The sequence below is a fragment of the Podarcis muralis genome, chromosome 5, assembly GCF_964188315.1.
Source record: "Podarcis muralis chromosome 5, rPodMur119.hap1.1, whole genome shotgun sequence".
NCBI lineage: Eukaryota > Metazoa > Chordata > Lepidosauria > Squamata > Lacertidae > Podarcis > Podarcis muralis.
This window is the reverse complement of record NC_135659.1, coordinates 6,766,136-6,786,396: the sequence shown is the minus strand read 5'-3', so window position 1 is coordinate 6,786,396 and position 20,261 is coordinate 6,766,136. Positions and strand designations below refer to the sequence as shown.

The 20,261-nt window shown below is 46.9% G+C and overlaps 1 protein-coding gene and 1 long non-coding RNA gene across 4 annotated transcripts in view; both read left to right on the top strand.

Annotated features, from left to right (window-relative positions):
* The first annotated feature begins 11,623 nt into the window (after positions 1 to 11,623).
* The window catches only part of ASTN1 (astrotactin 1), a 222,469-nt gene continuing 213,831 nt past the window's right edge, over positions 11,624 to 20,261 (top strand). For 2 of the 3 annotated variants that reach the window (XM_028732345.2, XM_077928222.1), the window contains exon 1: positions 12,073 to 12,329. In XM_028732345.2, the coding sequence (XP_028588178.2) occupies positions 12,143 to 12,329 (187 nt within the window). In that variant the 5' untranslated portion in view covers positions 12,073 to 12,142. Of the gene's footprint in view, positions 12,330 to 20,261 lie in introns of all 3 variants that reach the window. The other variant, XM_028732343.2, reaches the window with a different exon arrangement.
* LOC144327748 (uncharacterized) lies at positions 13,071 to 15,695 on the top strand. Its single transcript, XR_013392837.1, has 3 exons — positions 13,071 to 13,287; positions 13,453 to 13,620; positions 15,550 to 15,695. It is a non-coding gene; the product is annotated as an uncharacterized LOC144327748 (long non-coding RNA).

The window sequence follows — 20,261 nt, the reverse complement described above, 5'->3', positions numbered from 1 at the left end:
AGTTCGAAAGCACCCCCAGGTGCAAGTAGATAAATAGGGACCGCTTACTAGCGGGAAGGTAAACGGTGTTTCCATGTGCGGCTCTGGCTCGCCAGAGCAGCTTCGTCACGCTGGCCACGTGACCCGGAAATGTCTCTGGACAGTGCTGGCCCCCGGCCTCTTGAGTGAGATGGGCGCACAACCCTAGAGTCTGGCAAGACTGGCCCGTACGGGCAGGGGTACCTTTACCTTTAAGAATCAGTCTGTCACATTAACTGGGCATTTCCCCAATACACCAAAGTATTTTCTCTCCCCAGCCCCTGAAATTGCCATGGGTGAGAGGGGAACAATAATGTTTGTGAGTGGAGGGAGGAGTATTTGACCTTTACCACCCCCCTACACCTTGGTTCCAATGAAAATCCACCCCCCCCATGCCTCAATACACACAAGATGGCAGCGCGTTCATATGCTGCGGCTTTGAGCTCCCGAGAAGGGTGTGTGTTGTTTGGAATAATATGTGTATGGATGTGTTTGAACAATGTGGTGCGAGGTGCGGACTTCACCTACTTATGCATACTTTTGCGGTTGGTGTGTTGTGCGACAAGCACACAGAGTGCAAAGAGATGGAGTGTTTGGGGGTGGGAGGCTTGGTTAATTTCACTGTACACAGGTTGTACATTGACAATAAAGGTATTATATTATTATTATTATTATTATTATTATTATTATTATTATTAGGGGTTGGAAAAAGGGGAACTGATCAAATGGCTCTAGAATGTTATTTATTTGGATTCCAGAAATCTGCTTTCCCACTCCCAGCTTAAAGCAGAACAGCCATGACTGGGTGCCGCTAAATTGTCCCACGCACGAAATTCTATTATATCCCCCAACCAAGCCCAATATTATTTGAATGGATCTGCAAATCAGTAACAGAAAGCCAAACATTTCCTCCCAAAAGCATAGTGGGGTGGGGGTGGGGAATTGGCTGGGGCTCCCACTGAGAAATATGGCGCTTAAAATGACTCTTAACTCAGTCTTCAAACTGATTAGATTTCAAACGGTTGTCCCTTTAATACACAGTAGTATATTAAAAGAATGGAACTTTGTGAAAAGGCATAAATAATGCATTCAGATAAATAAAACGGGAGCAGCATAATTACCAGCTCTGCTCCTAGCCGCACCTATAGAACTCCCATAGGCAACTGCCAGAAACTTTGTTCATTGGCTATGCGTATTCCCTGATTAATCATCTGAATGAAAGCAACTATATCAATTTCCTTGAACATTTTTAATAAAAAAAACCAGCTTTTGTTTTTGCATTGCAAAAGAACAAAACTATGCATTTGGTGGTTAGGCGGGGCTTTGCACTATAGGAAGAGCTGCAAGTGGTTAATCCCTAGCTGGGTGGCCTGATCCAAGCAATTTTTTCTCTGCCCCCACCAATTGTGGCAGCTCTGGCAAATATATATTGGACAAGGCATTGGGGAGGGGCACCCCAGCACTCTGAAGGTGATGCTGATTGGCTCTTTCCAGTCTTCAGACTGGTCATTGGATGAAGGGAGGCCCTCTCAGATGACCTGAATGGACTAGCGGAGGAGGGGGTGCCTGTGTCATGTCTCATCATGCACATTTTAACTACACTATGGGACACACCTGGTGCTGGCATGTGTCTGTCAGAGGCCCTTGGGCTAAAAGGAGTAACTGCCTCTGCTTTAACGGATGAGCTCCCGTTGTTCGGTCCCTGCTCTTGCCAACCTAGCAGTTCGAAAGCACATCAAAGTGCAAATAGATAAATAGGTACCACTCCAGCAGGAAGGTAAACTGCATTTCCATGTGCTGCTCTGGTTCGCCATAAGTGGCTTAGTCCTGCTGGCCACATGACCCAGAAGCTGTACGCCGGCTCCCTCGGCCAATAAAGTGAGATGAACACCGCAACCCCAGAGTCGTCCGTGACAGGACCTAACGGTCAGGGGTCCCTTTACCTTTACCTACAGAAATTAATAAATGGTAGGATTTTGATTATCTGAAGTATTGAAGAGAAGATTAGTGGTCAGTGGAAAAGTACAGGCCACTTTCCAAGCCAGGGCCTCACCTGGGATAGAGGTATTAACATGACAAAAGGGTTGATGGCCTATCTGAGAGCTTGGGCTGACAGAGGTTGCCATGGTGATGGGGTGTGGGTTCAAAGTGACAGGAAAGAGAGTATTTAGCAAGGTGTGCTGGGAAGAATGGGAAAACAAAAACAGAAAGATTCATCTTGGGCAGTTTGGTGGAAGGCTGGCTGGGAGCGGGTGGGAGTGAGTGACAAGCCCCTCATGAAATAACTGTGCTGCAAGATCCAGACTCCCTCAATGCAGACTGAAAGTGTAAATAGGTGAATAAACTATGACAGTCTCTGCCATGTCTCAATTCTCCAAAGCAACACAGACCCTGGGTAAGTGCCTGGAACCCCCCTGGAAACTTGCAGAGAGTGGGGGTGGCACCCAACTTTCGTAACAATATCATGATGTCTAACCAGTGAGATAACTTCAGCAAAGTCCAGCAATTGAGAACTTTATTCCGTGTGATTCATTAGGCTTTGGGGCTTAGGAAAAAATGAAGCAGGTTGATAAAACCGGGAATAGTGGAACAGATAAAGATAATTCTGCTTTCCCTGCCAGCCTGCAGAGTCACTGACAGAAACTGAGCGGCAGCTGGTTCAGGGAAGACAAAAGGAAGTAGTTCATTTGACATGTGAAAATCTTGATCACAGGATGTTGTGATGCCCACTAGATTAGTTGGCTGTTGCTAAAATACTTTTAATTAAAAAATTGTATTCTGTTCATAGTGTCAACAAACATTGCTAAAAGCAGAAGCTTCAGCAAAACACATCTGCTTAGCTTGGTAGCATGGTAGGAAAAGAGTCTCCTCAGAGGCAGGAGGAAGTACAGTGGTACCTCATGTTACATACACTTCAGGTTACATAGGCTTCAGGTTACAGACTCCGCTAACCGAGAAATATTGCCTCGGCTTAAGAACTTGGCTTCAGGATGAGAACAGAAATTGTGCTCCGGCGGTGCAGCGGCAGCAGGAGGCCCCATTAGCTAAAGTGGTGCTTCAGGTTAAGAACAGTTTCAGGTTAAGAACAGACCTCCAGAACGAATTAAGTACTTAACCCGAGGTACCACTGTATAAAAGTTTACCTCCTTTGTTACAGAATTCTCCACCAAAGGAGGCAGGTGAAGTCATCACACAGAAGGTCCTCTCTAGGAAATTTAAGAAGCCTCTGTGCTTGTCTAGCAAAACATGTGTTTCTGATTGGGCTGCAAACACCACAAAAGAAGAAGAGGAGGAGGAGGAGTTTGGATTTGATATCCCGCTTTATCACTACCCAAAGGAGTCTCAAAGCGGCTAACATTCTCCTTCCCCTTCCTACCCCACAACAAACACCCTGTGAGGTGAGTGGGGCTGAGAGACTTCAGAGAAGTGTGACTAGCCCAAGGTCACCCAGCAGCTGCATGTGGAGGAGCGGAGACGCGAACCCAGTTCCCCAGATTACGAGTCCACCACTCTGAACCACTACACCACGCTGGCTCACAGGATTCCATGAATCCTCAGTGGGTATACATTTGTTTAGTCCTATTGATTTTTGGAATGCATCAGAGAGTTTACAAACCCTTCCCCAGAGATTCACTGGGCATTTCTGCCTTGAGAATGAGAATGTTGGAGCCTGGGGTGCCCCACCCCTTGCAGTATCAGAAAAGCATGAAAAGCCTTGAATAGATTAAAAGCCGTATTGTGACATTTTCCCGTGTTGACAGCTGTCAATTTCTTTATCACTTTTGTAGGCCTTTTCACATGGTGACGGAGACAGAAGCTTTTAAAAATTATTATTACCGGAGCATTTGGTTTTAAAAGGACAATAATTGGCAGGAGTCAGTAATGGCAGGTGTGCCCAAACTACTAACTCATTTATGTGTGTTAAAAATTGATCAGGCTTCCAGCTGGCAGTACCTTTTAAGAACACAGTTTTGACTGGAACAAGAAATAGTCACCACTACAGAATTGTGTGCTGTTTTTGAGTTTTGCTATTTTTTGTTGAAATGCGGTGGAAGCATTCAGAGTTCCAAACAAATAAATGAATTGCAAAATCCTCATTTTGGATCCTGTCAAGACTACTACTATGGTTACACTGCTTTTCTTCAGCAATGGGCATGCGCATGAAAGCTCTTGTTCTGATCTCAAATGTGGCTTTGGTACCAGGAAATAAAAGGTAAAAGTAAAGGTCTCTTGGATGGTAAAGTCCAGTCAAAGGCGACTATGGGCTTGCGGCGCTCATCTCGCTTTCAGGCTGAGGGAGCCGGCATTTGTCCACAGACAGTTTTCCGGGTCATGTGGCCAGCATGATTCTCAGAGGTTATATTTTCTGAGAATCCTCCGGAAAAACAATCTTTCAAAGGACCTTTTGATGGCATTTTACCATTGTAATGTGGAGAGTGTTTTAACTTATGGTCTGTGTGTGTGGTTTGGGAGCTGCATGGTCAGGGAAAAAACAATGCTATCCTGGGTTGTAAATACTGCGGAGAGAATAATTGGGTGCACTCTTCCCACCTTGGATTAAATCTATGCTTCCAGGTGCCATAAGAAAGCTGCAGAGATAGCGCAGTATAGTGCGCACCCCGGAAGTAATCTCTTTCAGCTTCTACCTTCTGAAAAAAGGTACAGGGTTATAAAGACTAGGACTAGCTGTCTGAGAAAGAGTTTCTACCCAAATGCGATTTTGGTTTTAAACACAGTGTAAGGAGTCTCTTTGGGAGTATATTGTATTAAAAATAGGGTATCAGAGTTTTTAGGGGGCTAATCAGGTTGGGATAGCTGGGATAGCTGGGATAGCAGGCTTGTTGGGTTTTGAATGTTTTATGTAGATTTTTCAATTTCGTTGTTCTGTATGGGACAATGACAATAAAGATTATTGTATTGTAAACCACTACTGGTGCATGGAGGACAGTGACAAGTGCCAGAGTGCATGGAAATGCTGTTTCCCTTCCCGCCGCAGCTGTACTTATTTATCTACTTGTGCCGGTATGCTTTCGAACTGCTAGGATGGCAGGAGCTGGGACAGAACAATGGGAGCTCACCCTGTCATGGGGATTCGAACCGCCGACCTTCTGATCGGCAAGCCCAAGAGGCTCAGTGGTTTAGACCACAGTGCCACAGCCTTATCCCACAGGGTAGTGTTGTGTTGTGTGTGTGTGTTTAATTGTAGGAAGTGAAGTGTGCAGTCCCACATTGCAGAGGAGCAGCACAGAGGCTCCAAATGCAAAACAAAGCACACAGTGAAAGCTTGTCCCTTAGGGATGGCTTAATTTTAAATGGTGTACAAGAAGGACTTCTGACATGCTGATATCACAAGGAACATTCAATAAGCTGCCTGTGCCACTATAGCAACCTTTCCAGCACTAAGGGAAATACAGCAGTCATTGTTATTAGGGTCAGAAATGAAAGACTAAACTGAAAGACTACCATGCTAGGGTTCTGTACAGGTGGTATTGAACATAAAGAAGGGGAAAGCAAGAGAAAAGGAAAAGAAAGAAACTAAAGAAAGATATAGTGAATTAAAAGGATTTCCGGCTCTCTGCAGCTACATATGATATTCATTCTTTAAGATCCAACCATTCTACCTTCTATAAACCAGCATTTTTTCAATCTTCAAATCCATATATTACAAGTTCATTTTCTCTTTCATGCCAAAAGTCCATAAGAAATTTCCAATCCTTAACAAATGTCAGTAATGATTTTTTCCTCTAATTAAACATGTTAGCTTAACCATCTCAGCCAAGTCCAATAATTTTATCAGCCAATCTTCTATAGTGTGTAAGGCTGTGTCTTTCCCTCTTTGTGCATATAGCAGTCTCGTCGCTGTAATCTTACATTGGAGTAATCTTCCATAATCCTTTTCTAATTGTATGCCCATTAGCCTCAAAAGAAAGTGTTCTGGCTTCAGTTGGATATTAACCTTTAGAATCTGCTGTATCAATGTATGTATTTGTATCCAACAACTCTTAGCTTTTTCACAAGTCCACCAGGCATGATAAAATGCTCCTTCATATTTTTGGTGCTCCCAGCAAACGTTTGAAACAATCTTATACATTCTAAATAGCTTCTTGGGAGTTAAATAAATGTTGGGAGATTCAGAATGAATAAAAGAAAGTTCTTCTTCACACAGTGCATAGTTAACATATGGAACTCAAAGGAGGCAGTGATGGCCAGAGACTTGGATGTCCTTAAAGGAGGCTGGAAACCACAGGTCTCTTGTGATCTGGTCGTGCTCAAGGATTTCCCGGACATGTGGCCATTGTGAGAACAAGATGCTGGACTAGATGGGCCCTTGGTCTGATCCAGCGGGCTCTTCTTATGTTCTTAGTTAGTGATTAGAACAATGGGGGGGGGGGGGGATTGGTTGTGGGGATGGCAGTACTTGCTTCAGACATGATTCCATTGGCCTCAATACTTTAGGTGGCTGCGGCCAGAGGCAAAACAATAGTATCTCTTATTTTTGTAACACTAGGCTACTTCCCAGCCATGTAAAAGTCAGAGGTTTACACATAGATAGTCACACACACACACACACACACACACACACACACACACAAACACAGCCCTTCATCCAAGCATGCGAGAGGCATAATAGCTGTTCAAAAACACATTCCAGGCAGGCAAAAGACTCAAGGAGGGTGCAGAGTAGGGTTGGGGAGAACCTCATGTTCCCATCATGAACATCTAGATGGCTGAGGCCATTAGAGGGAGAGGGAGCACCCCACAGATCCAGCTGAGAGCCCTTTCCTTTGAGTTACTAGTTGCCATTGCTGAGGCCATCAGTGAAAGAATAATGAAGTTCTCATTGTGCTTAGATTCTGCCTGGCATGCTGGTGTAAAGGGCCTTGAAGAACAGAAAGTGGAGTCTATAGCTTTGAAAGGAAGTGCTTTCAGATTCTAAAACCTTTCCTGTGTGATCCAACCTGGGTGGTAGAATCAGTGGGAAGGTAGAAAGGCTTTGCTGGATACACATGGCTGTATAGGTCAGAGGTGACTGGATAAAATGGAGATTGTGAGGGGCTTGGACTGGAACCATGCAAGTAGATAAATCAGAGGTGGAAGATTTTTCTAACCTCATGGGCCAGATCCTCCGGGCCACTTTGACAGGTGTGCAACAAATTTTGCAAAACACACTTTCACTTCAAGCAATTCTCTCTCTCTTTTTTAAAAGATATTTATTAGAATTTTACAAAATAAAACAAGAAAAAAGAAAGATACAAAGTAAAAATAGATAAAAAACAATTCCATCTTTCCATCGCTTTCTTTCATTTGCTTATTTCCCGGACCTCCTCACACCTCCCTTTTTGTATTCCAGTTCAATTTGTTAGTTCAGCAAATCCTTCCCCTCTTTGTTTATCCTACTCTTTAATCTTAAAGTAATATGTAACATTGAATTTTTGACTGTTAATAGCCCATTTTTTCATACTCCTTATAGCGTTATAGCTAAAAACCACATAACTTTCCATCCAACATCATTTTAACTTTCATTAATTTTACAATATTTCTGTAGATAGTCTTTAAATTTCTTCCAGTCTTCTTCCACCAACTCTTCTCCCTGGTCTCGGATTCTGCCGGTCATTTCTGCCAGTTCCATGTAGTCCATCACCTTCATCTGCCATTCTTCCAGAGTGGGTAGATCTTGTGTCTTCCAATACTTTGCAATAAGTTTTCTTGCTGCTGTTGTGGCATACATAAAGAAAGTTCTATCCTTCTTTGGCACCAATTGGCCGACAATGCCCAGGAGAAAGGCCTCTGGTTTCTTCAGGAAGGTATATTTAAATACCTTTTTCATTTCATTATATATCATCTCCCAGAAAGCCTTAATCCTTGGACACGTCCACCAAAGGTGAAAGAATGTACCTTCAGTTTCTTTACATTTCCAACATTTATTATCGGGCAAATGATAGATTTTTGCAAGCTTGACTGGAGTCATGTACCACCTGTATATCATTTTCATAATATTCTCTCTTAAGGCATTGCATGCCGTGAACTTCATACCTGTGGTCCAAAACTATTCCCAGTCAGCAAACATAATGTTATGTCCAACATCTTGTGCCCATTTGATCATAGCAGATTTCACCGTTTCATCCTGAGTGTTCCATTTCAACAGCAAGTTATACATCCTTGACAAAGTCTTCAAGCAATTCTCCTGTGGGTATTGTGTTGACTTTTGCCCTGGAGATCCGGATTCAAATCTCAGTTTACTTCTGAATTTGAGAGACTCAGAGGCGTCTTACCCAAAGAGGCTAGTGGTGCAGGGTGCCAAGTTCTGGAGGGCACCAGTGAAGTGGCGGAGGCTGGACATGGCACCTCCCGGCATCAGCTTGCTGCCCTCGCCCGCCTCCACCATATGCCTGGAGCCTCCGTCTGCCGTGGCCACCTTGGCATGAAGCGGCCAGCTGAGCCAGGAGGCGCCGCGTCCAGCTTCCGCCTCTTCCCCACTGGAGGAGCCACTCTCCAGCCACTGCCTGCCTCCTCCATCCTTGCCAGCAGCGCCGTCCTCCCTAAAAAAACTCTGGGAAGGGGGGGGGCAATGCTGCGGGTTGCAAACGTGCCTCCCACACAGATCACATTCGCAACCCAAGGTTCCACTGTATTTTTAATTAAGTGTAATACAAAAAATGTAAAGTGTGACTATGACAAACACAGCTTTACACATGCACATATCGCAATGGTAGACTCACCATGGAGGCATGACCTCCTCTTGCTTCCTGTTGATAGTAAATCTGGGTTTTCTTCTGTATAAAGTGTAGAATGGCATCCTCACAAATACTAGCTCCAACCAAAAGAAATCATGAATGGATTTCTTACAATAGATTAATCTGGTGGACTTTGTATTTTTCAACTTAATCTGGTTTTATGTTAGACCCCTTCTGAACCAGAGAGGGCTTTTGGCACTGTCCTGCTCCTGAGTAATGTGCGTGAACCCTGAATCTTTGCATATTTGAAATTGCGGCTGCTGCTTGAAAGCAGCTGTTGTGTAATGGGTGGTATGCTGGATGCAGCACTTTGGGACGGCTTGGTCCAGTCACTATTGTGCTGCCAAGCCTACCTCAAGCGATTGTTGCGAAGACAAAATGGGGAACAGGAGAAGCCATGTATCAGCAGATACATTTGTAGTGCGATCTTGTACATGTCAGCCTGGATACCTCAGTTGGTTAGAGCATGGTGCTGATAAGGCCAAGGTTGCAGGTTCAATCCGAATATGGGACAGCTGCATACCCTTGGGGTTGGACCAGATGATCCCCAGGATCCCTTCCAACCAGGAAGGGGTGTGTGGTGGGGGTGGGGCGCCCCGGGCGTCACCACTGAGGGGGGTGACAAAATGCTTGGTGGAACTCACCGCGTGGCCTGCAGCACACCCGAGCCACGCATCTCTCCTGGGAGTGACGTGGTGGCTTGGGCGCCCGCAGGCTCCACGCTGCCCCAAATGGTCCACCCGCCACCTCCCCCTCAGCTGTAGGGAAGCTGAGTGGGAGGAGGCAGACAGACTCCTCAGAGGCCCCGCGGAGCATCCTGCCCTGGCTGGCCCCGGGCACAGATAATAATAATAATTTATTATTTGTACCCCGCCCATCTGGCTGGGTTTCCCCAGCCACTCTGGGCGGCTTCCAACAAAGATGAAAAATACACTAAAATGTCACATATTAAAAACTTCCCTGAACAGGGCTGCCTTCAGATGTCTTCTGAATGTCAGGTAGTTGTTTATCGCTTTGACATCTGATGGGAGGGCGTTCCACAGGGAGGGTGCCACTACCGAGAAGGCCCTCTGCCTGGTTCCCTGTAACTTGGCCTCTCACAGTGAAGGAACCGCCAGAAGGCTCTCGGAGCTGGACCTCAGTGTCCGGGCAGAACAATGGGGGAGGAGACGCTCCTTCAGATATACTGGACCGAGGCTGTTTAGGGCTTTAAAGGTCAGCACCAACACTTTGAATTGTGCTTGGAAGCGTACTGGGAGCCAATGTAGGTCTTTCAAGACCGGTGTTATATGGTCTTGGCGGCCGCTCCCAGTCACCAGTCTAGCTGCCGCATTCTGGATTAGTTGTAGTTTCCGGGTCACCTTCAAAGGTAGCCCCACGTAGAGCGCATTGCAGTAGTCCAAGCGGGAGATAACCAGAGCATGCACCACTCTGGCGAGACAGTCCGCAGGCAGATAGGGTCTCAGCCTACGTACCAGATGGAGCTGGTAAACAGCTGCCCTGGATACAGATTTGAACTGTGCCTCCATGGACAGCTGTGAGTCCAAAATGACTCCCAGGCTGCGCACCTGGTCCTTCAGGGGCACAGTTACCCCATTCAGGACCAGGGAATCCTCCACACCTGCCCGCCTCCTGTCCCCCCAAAACAGTACTTCTGTCTTGTCAGGATTCAACCTCAATCTGTTAGCTGCCATCCATCCTCCAACCGCCTCCAGACACTCACACAGGACCTTCACCGCCTTCACTGGTTCTGATTTAAAAGAGAGGTAGAGCTGGGTATCATCCGCATACTGATGAACACCCAGCCCAAACCTCCTGATGATCTCTCCCAGTGGCTGCATGTAAATGTTGAAAAGCATGGGGGAGAGGACAGAACCCTGAGGCACCCCACAGAGTGCATGCGCCGCCCCAGGCGCCTGATCGGCTTGCTCTGCCGCTGCTTCCAACTGTATAATTCTATGTCTACTCAGAAGTAAGTCCTACTGAGATCAGTGAGGCTCATTCAGGTAAGCGGGTATAAGATTGGAGATTTCACAAGAAATCCAATATTCAGGTAACTTGCAACTTGCACACATTTAACTTGTGCTTATTCAGCGTTTTGCACTTGGTAAAATACTTTTCAAAAAAATTATTGGGGGACAGAAACAGTGCAGGCATCTGAGGGGGGGGGAGAGACTGGCAACCCCACCTGCCATTGAACCCAATGTGTTTTGACAATACGCGATTTTGACTTATAACACGCTGTTCCTGGAACGTAACCCCTGTGTAAGTTGACAGATGCCTGTACATTTATATTGCTTTCATTTGTGCAAGCATTTTAATTGAGGGAGCTGCTGTGAAGGCTCAATAAGGCTGAAAGGTGTGTTTCAAATCAGAAAAAATAACATAGGAAGCTTCCTTATTTCGATTTGGGCCTTGGGTTGTCTCCTCACAGAGTTCCAGGTTCACAGGGAGACTCTCCACTAGTGAATCAATATCTTCATAAACAACAAATCCTCCAAAAGCAAAGTCCCTTGATTAACACAACCCAGGGAAGCACAAGCCCTTGCCTTTTATGCTAAATTCTTCCCCCTTAACAGGAATGGAATTCTAAAGCCATTAAAAAAGCAACCAACAGCTTTCACTTGATTAAAAGGATTTTTTTTAAAAAGTGCTTTGAGATAGCAGTGGGGATTCAAAATATGAACGTTGGATAATCCACTCCCCAAAAAACCGTATTGTTTATAAGCAGTTATTAGCCACAACAGGTAAGCATAGCCTCCAGAGGCAGTATACCTTTGAATGCCAATACTTGGGGGACAGGCGAAGCTGTTATCCTCCTTCCCTGCCTGCGTGGTTCCCCCAAAGAGGGCTTCTCTCCCCTGGCCTCTCTCACTTGCATGTTCAGGGTCACGGAAGGGACTTTCCTTTTCCTTTGCTTTTTTTAAAAGAGAAGCCTCCTTGCACCCCCCAAATGTAGCTGTGCATCGCCCTCCCCGCCCCAGCAGCGCTGCCCAACCCAGGTGGCGACTTGCAGCAGCCTGAGCGCGCGAGTGCGCGGCGAAGAAGATGCAAAGGAGGAGGAAGGCGCCGGGAACGGAGACGAGCCCGCTTTCGTGATCGCCTCCTCCGCCTGCCTCGCGCTCCCTTTCGGCGGCAGACAAAGAGCCTCCCTCCCTCGCTTCTCGCATCGCCCAGCCGCAGGCACCCGGAGCCCCGCTTCTGGACCAGGGAGCATCTTCGCTCGGTGAAGCCTCAAGATGGCTTTCGCTCGCCTGTGCATCCTGCTCTCTTGCTGCTACTGCTGCTGCTGCCGCCTCGCCGCCGCTGCCGGGGCCGCCGCCGCCGTTGCAGCCGCCGCCGCCGCCGCCGCGGGGCCGGCCGAGGCGGACGGCGACCCTTCCAAGGAGATGGAGTGCAAGCTGAAGAGCATCACGGTGTCGGCGCTGCCCTTCCTGAGGGAGAACGACCTGAGCATCATGCACAGCCCGTCGGCCTCCGAGCCCAAGCTGCTCTTCTCGGTGCGCAACGACTTCCCGGGGGAGATGGTGGTGGTCGACGACCTGGAGAACACCGAGCTGCCCTACTTCGTGCTGGGTGAGTCCGGCCCGCCCGGGCGGCCTGCGGGCCGAGCAGCGCCACCACGGCCTCCTTCCTTCCCTCGCCCGCCCGCCCGACCACTCGGCCTCTGCTCCGCGCCAAGCGAGGTGACCTTTCCCGTCCGCACGCGGCCCTAGCCTGGCCGGCTCCGGGCTTCCAGGGGCCCTCGCCCCGGCTGGCTCTGCCGGCAACCCGGAGAGCGAGCGAGAGATTGCGCGGACCTCGCCACCTGAACAGCGGCGGCGGGTGAGGCAGCCGAGGCGACGGCAGGCACCGGCTCGGCTCCGCCACGGGGCCCAGCGGGCGTGAGGCGTCGCTGCGGTGCCGCTTTTCCCGGGTGGCGCTTGCGGGTCGTTCCCGGAGCGAGAGCGGAGGCTGCGGCAGCTGCTTCTCCCTCAGCCGCCTTTCCCGACGGCAAGAGCAGCCGCCTCCTGAGGCCATCCGTATTGCCCACACGGACTGGCAGCGGCTCTCCAGGATTTCAGGCGAGGGAGTCTCTCCCAACAGCCCCACCTGGAGAGGCCGGGGACTGAACTTGGGCCTCCTTCTTGCCAGGCAGGCCAGGGCGGGGCCTACCTGCCCCCAGTGCAGCACCTGGAGGGAGCAGGTGGGGGCCTCAGCCTCCCTCAGAAAGAGCAGCTGCCACCCCTGCCAGTCTCTGGGCAGCTTGAGGAATGAGCCTGGGCCTGCCCAGCGGGTGCTGCCAGTGGCCAAGATCAGTTGCTTGCTTGCCCAGAGAGGCAGGGATGCTGTGCCCAGGCAGCAGGCCAGTGCGCTGCCCCTTGAGCTGCCCTTTGGCTGCCTGCTTGGGGTCGGAGGGGGTGTTTGGGGAAGAGAAGGGGGTGCCTCTGGTTACAGCAGCACAGAGGCTTCAGCACCAAGGGGTCAAAAATCTCCCAGTGGCGGTTGTTTGTCCTTAGAAGCAACTAGGTTGCTGCTCCTGGAACATCCTGAGGTCAGTGGCGTAGCGTGGGTTGTCAGCACCCGGGCAAGGCAAGTAATTTGCGCCCCCTAACCCGTGGATTTGCGCCCCCTAACCTGTGGATTTGCCCTAACCCCAGATGTTGCGCCCGGTGCGGCCGGCCCCCCCTGCACCCCCCACGCTACGCCACTGCCTGAGGTGCTGATCTCTGATACTAGCCATAGAAGCCAAGCATGTTTCTCTTATCTATGGTATTTATTTATTTGTTTCACTATTTGGTGACATATGGCGGCACGAGAGTTTCCAAAGCAGCTTCCAGTGTCTAAAAACGCACCACCGTTATTGCAGTGGCAAAGGCCTAACCAGGTAACATTTAAAGTATAATAACACAGGTCTGAAAAGACTGAGGGGGGTGGAGGAGGAGGTTTCTACCAGGTTCCAATAGGACAAAGGTGAACCTCTGGGAGAGAGTTCAAAAGCTGAGGTGCCACCACATAAAAGGCCCAGGCGCATTGCGTCCTTGAGGTTTCCTTTCTGCGTGCTGCAGGAGAGGTGTACTTTGCTTTTTTGCATACAGATGCCATGCACGCATGCTAGGGACCTTTTGTGCATGCAGTAGCAGCTTACATTTTCTCAAAATCCTCCATAAAATGTGTGCATTCTGGTGAGTGAACATTTGAGATACGACTTGGATTATTAAGTCTCAGGTTTTGACCTGAATTTCCAGGGATTTAGCTTTAAGAGTTCAGGGAAAGCCACAGAATCTCAGGGTGAGGAGGCAACTGAAGACAGCATGCTATTTTCAGCCTGGCTTGAGGGCTTTTGCTATTCACTTCTCCTCCATGTCAGTCACCTCAGGCACCAGCAACCCCTCAGGCGCCCTGATGTGCTAGGTGCAATCCTATGTCATCCTCTCTAGGTGACATAGATTTGAGAATGTAATGCTACCAGACTCAATCCCCTTTTAGCTTCAGCAGCACCTTTGCGGCCAAACATGATCTGATGCTTGCAATCATGAGTTTAAAACAAGCAGAACCTAAATGTGGAGGATAATTTTCATTGAGATTGGATTGGGTGAGGATGAACCCTTTCCTTCCTTCCTGAAGTCCCAGCAAGGTCCCAATATTTTACTTGGCAGGAATGCCTTTATCATCACTGCCAGGCTTGCACCAGCCATATGCATTCCTTTTGGCCTCAGCTTCATGGAAACACTGTTTTTGACAGGGATTGGCTCCACTTGGGAGCTCTACTCAAGAGTTCCTGAGTGGACCCAATCCCTGCAGTTCTGTTGTTTATATGACATCAGGTGCAGTTGGACATGGCTGTGGAGAACTGGCATCACGAGCCAAATGGGGCTAATTTGGCCTGTGGGTTAGATGTTCCTCATTGCCCAAACTCATTGCAGTACGGGACCGCCTCTCCTGGTATGCCCCACAGAGGAACTTACGGTCTTCAAATAAAAACATCTTGAAGGTCCCAGGCCACAGAGAGGTTAGGCTGGCCTCAACTAGAGCCAGAGCTTTTTCGACTGCGGCTCCAACCTGGTGGAATGCCCTGTCGCAAGAGACAAGGGCCCTGCAGGACTTGACATCTTTTCGCAGGGCCTGTAAGACAGAGCTGTTCCACCAGGCCTTTGGTCAGGGCGCAGCCTGACTCCCTCCTTTGGCAATCTCTACAAAGCTTTAGTCTATGGTTGCCATCAATTTGTATTTTAATTAATTTTTAGAATGTATTTATAATGTTGTACTGTTTTAGTGTTGTTAGCCGCCCTGAGCCCGGCTTCGGCTGGGGAGGGTGGGATATAAATAAAATTTATTATTATTTATTATTAGTGCCTCATTCTGTGTTGGATAGTATTTTGTGGTTGCATGCCAGTTGTGGGTATGCCCAAGACAAAAGTGGGCCTCTCCACCTGCACACATAATCCTCATAATGCATGCATGCATGTGTACATGTAGCACACGCATGGTCATACAGAGGAGGATTTGAACCTACAGCTTCCTCATCTAGGTCACTGTGCCACACTGGGTCAACGCATCATGGCATGAGCGCTGTTAAAATGTGTTTCCCATGAGGCTTGTGCATTATTTGAAAGAAAATATGTAAATCTCTCATCTCAGGACCCAAAACAAATATATGTCAATTGCTCATTTGCTGAGCTAAAAATGATTATCAATCTTATAAGCAAAGTAGAATTTAATTGTGCAGGCTGCTATATTTGTTTTTTTATGATATCAGTGCATAACCCCCACTCATCCTGTCAACAATCTAATTCTCCCTACATAATTATTACAGCACCCTCCAATCATCTACATGCAACTCACCTTCTGCCTGTATGACTCATCCACCCATCAAAACTTCAGAATCGTCTGCATTGCATGGTCCTTCCACATGTGCCTTATCTCTTGCATGCAAATTATATAAAGATATGCAGAATCCTGTTGTTGTTTTTCTTCTTATTGCCTCATGTGCAACTGTGTGTCCTCCCTCCACACCTTAAAGTTCTGCTGTCCAAAAATACTGTCAGATTTGTTGCATTCTCACAACTTAACCCTATCTAGTATAGCTATTGAGATGTTCACTATCATATATACTTGGTCCACACTTAACGCTGAAACACAGACCAATGTGCTTGACCCTGTGTCTGTTTATTTCAGACTACAGGTTGATCAAGTGAGTCCCAACCTGCAATGTGAAGTGCTACATAGTTTTATCACTTCTTAGTGGCTATCAGCAAAGCACTCTTTTTTGTCCTAGTGTAGGAGACTGGAGTATGTAGGGGGGAAAGAAAGTAAACAGAGAGAGAAAAGAGCCATCCAGAGAAGATAAGTGACAAAGGATGGTGAAGGAAAGAGCAGTGGCCTTTTATTTTAACTCTCCATCATCCAGCCTGTAACCCCTCATCAGCTCTAGAGCTAGCCAGCTAGCAAGGGACTGATTCAGAGGAGATCTTCCATTTCTTCCACATAAGATGCTACAGGTCTGTGATTCTCTGAGGGCCTACATCAAAGTGGCCCTAGTTTTTACTGCCAGTCTTCTAATTTTTGACACCTGGCCTTGGCAGACACTACATACATACATATGTACATAGTTTTACTTGTATGCCACCTTTCCGTTAACAGTTCAAACCATGCTCAAGGTGGCACACAACACTGCAAATTTACATAATTACAAACATAAAAAGTAGTCATAATAAATAAAGCATCAAAAGTACGGAACCAAATTAAACAATGTCCATGTGAATCACAATAATTTCTAAGATTATGATACAAAAGGGACGCGGGTGGCGCTGTGGGTTAAACCACAGAGCCTAGGACTTGCCGATCAGAAGGTCGGCAGTTCGAATCCCTGCAACGGAGTGAGCTCCCGTTGTTCGGTCCTAGCTTCTGCCAACCTAGCAGTTCGAAAGCACAAAGTGCAAGTAGATAAATAGGTACCCCTCCAGCGTGAAGGTAAACGGTGTTTCCGTGTGCTGTTCTGGTTTGCCAGAAGCGGCTTAGTCATGCTGGCCACATGACCTGGAAGCTGTCTGCGGACAAACGCCGGCTCCCTCGGCCAATAAAGCGAGATGAGCACCACAACCCCAGAGTCGGTCACAACTGGACCTAATGGTCAGGGGTCTCTTTACCTTTACCTTTATGATACAAAAATCGATAACAGCAACAATCTGCCTCCCCAAACCCCTAACCAATACAAATAGCCTAACCCAACTCACTCTTATTCTGGCTTTTGGGGAGGTGTTTGGGATGCCTTTAAAAATATTTCTTCATGAACTCATGGATGCAATAGAGTTCCTCTTCTTCATATTTCTTGCTACTTGCCTCAGTCTCTAGGTTGTGGAAAATTCATTTTGACCACAGTGCGCACCCATGGAAATCCTTGCAGATGGGCAAAGAATGCCAAAGTTTCTTTTAAATGCACCTTTTTCAAACAATCATGATTAGTTTACTCAGCACATCCTGCTTCAGAAGCCAGCTGAGTACAGGCTGCTTCAGGTAAATTAATAGAGGATACAGCAGCTGGAGAAGTCAGAAGTGCTGGTAGTTTATATGATTCTAATGAGACTTAGCCCAGGTTCGGAAGACGTGCTAAGCCCTTGGCTTGGCTCAGTGTGGTGCAGGAGCAAAAAGGCTGGGTTTGGAGCAAAGCAAATGTGAGCTTCTCTCCAGAAGTCCATACATTTCCTCATACATTTCCACTAATCCGGCCCCCTGGTCGGTTTAATCTGGCCCCTGCAGCTGTTTATTTCCAGGAGTAAAATCCTTAAAAAACCCTGCCAACTTCAATCCTAAAAAAAGGTGAACAACTTTGATTGGCCCTTTGGCCGGTCCTCATGGCCCTTCACTTCATCAAATCTGGCCCTTAGTTTGGACTAAGGCAAAGTTTGACTAAGTGTGATGTGCAAATCAGGCCACTGTACAGTAATAGTGAAACAAATAAAAACAAAACAAAAACCACGAAAAATTTAGTTTTACTAACACCTGCTTATTCCTCGCCACAGAATGCTATTTCAAGCCAAAGTTTTATAGTACTTCTGGAAAATGTAAAGCTCACGTATTGATGGCTCTCCACAAGAAATTAGTTTCACAAGTGTATAGAAGTTACTGAAAAGAGCACCGCATGTTCTTGTTCAAATATGCAGATATGAATTTGTTGAAATTTACATTATGAATCAGCTAAAATGGCTTAAATGTAAACAATATTTAATTATAATAATAATTATTATTAGAATTCACATACCGCCTTTCATTATATTGCTAAATGGCCCTATGTATGTGATGTTTTTTTTCTTTGCAGAGGTATATTAGTATACAGCTGTTACTAGTCCCTTGTGGTCTATGAAACGTGTCTTTGTTGGTGGGTGTATGGGGGGGGGGGAGGGAAAAGAGAGAGCTGAGGTTGTGAAATGTACATGGCAAATATAGACAGAGCAGATTGTGCTAGTGATGGCTCATGCAGAGTTGGCATAAGGCAAGCTCCCAAACAACCGAATCGAATTCCTGCCTACCCACCCCACCAAAAAAACTCCTACTTCATCCCTACATTTTAATATGCCTCTGGGCTTCCACACAGAAGTTCGTGCCCATGACTCAGTTGCAGCGATGGGGTGGCTGCAAATTGGGCTCTTGGCGCATTTGCTACAGCCTCTGCTGCAGAAAGACCTGGTGAGGTTGCCATGGCAACACACAGCGGAGGCCTGTGCTATTCAGGCCAAGGTTTTCCCCACTCGCAATGCCAACCCATGGGGGCATAACTGGAGTCTCAATACAGTTTAGGATAAACCACCAACAATTTCTTCTCTCCCAATCTGTACTTTTTTCAGCCTCCTGAACTTTTAGGTGTGTGAGAGGACAGAGGAAACCCGGATCTTGGAGTATGTGTAAAATCTTAAGAGGGTTGCTGTGATAATTGCATGTATGTAAATTGCTTGATTTGTAGCTGTTCATTATTTATTTTCAACTGTTTAACACAAACGTGACATGGTGCTTGCTCGGTGGGGTTATAATGTTGAAAAGAAAATGAATAACAAACATGGTGTAGAATGAGAAGAGAGCTCTCAACGATGGAGATGCAGGACTACAGAGAAGAGATAACTAAATGTGCCATGGAGGAAAGGTTTGGGGAGAAGGGAATGTCGTGGTGGGCAGGAGGAAGCTGATCTAGGCACAGGAGCATTGTAATTAGAAGACACAGGTGGGAAGGGGCAAGAAGGTCGTGAGAAAGAAGACATAGAAGGTCCAGGGCAGTGGCCCCAAAATTTCTGATAAAAAGTGGGTCACACTTTTGTTGCATTGAAACTGGTGGCATGCTCACACGTGAAAAGATAAGTGAGGGTTGCCCTCCTTCCCTCAGGCAAACTTCCTGATTGGAAGGCGACAAACTTAGAGTCGAGAACCCCCTCCGAGAGTAGGTGCTTCTACATCTCTGGATCTGGAGTGTTCAGGTGAGCTGAATCACACCAGATACAGAGATCGGATAGACTTCTCACCCTCCCGGCAGAGGCCAACTGGAAGGAGGCAACAGAAAAGACCTCTGCAAGATACAGATAGGTAGCCGTGTTGGTCTGCCATAGTCAAAACAAAAAAAAATCCTTCCAGTAGCACCTTAAAGACCAACTAAGTTAGTTCTTGGTATGAGCTTTCGTGTGCATGCACACTTCTTCAGATACACAGGTAGATACAAGATAGTCATCACCCCCTTGTTAACTGAATGCAGAAAGGGGAAGTGAGATCATGCATGCTGGTATGCCCTCGACATGGGCACACCTGCTGATCTCCCCTCAGCTTCCATATGTTCATCATTAGTGTGAAAGGGGCCTATGGGTGTACAGTTGTGTGTGAGGCTGTCCATGGGGCAATCAGAATTTCTGATCACACAAGGGAGACCTGTGAGCATGGTGCATCATTTCTAGAGACACTTTTCACACTAACACTGATTGCACAAACATGAAGGTATGCTTTGCCCTTCTGCTTGTACAGTGAATGCTTTGTGTTCGTGTGTAACATAATTATAGACTTTTATTCCTATCATGCAGAGTTCCAACAGGCAGGCTCTTTTGTATGTTGGCTTTTTTGGCACTCAGGAGCCATCACAATTTAATTATTTGTTGCAGGCAGCATACCATTGTGCCCTGACATACATTTTAGGAATTACTAGCATGGGAGCTAGAATTCGGTACAGCAATAAACAAGGATTTAGTATATGCTCAGAGGAACACTTTTATTACTTCTTCACATTGCTGAAGGTTCTGAAAAAAGCTGTGGACAGATTCCTAGTCAACCTTGATTGATCATTAATCAATATTCATTGTTAGTGACCAAGCCACTAAGGATGATAGCATATAGCTTAGAAAAACATGTATGAGTAAATGTAATAACCTTTATGTATTTAGTTTTGCAGTGCCTTTGAACAGGAAAAAGATGGAGCGAAACTAGATTGTTGCTCAGTTGATGCGGGATCCATATCAAACAGCCTCTGAGCGCTTGGGCCTTTGGAGCCTGATGGGA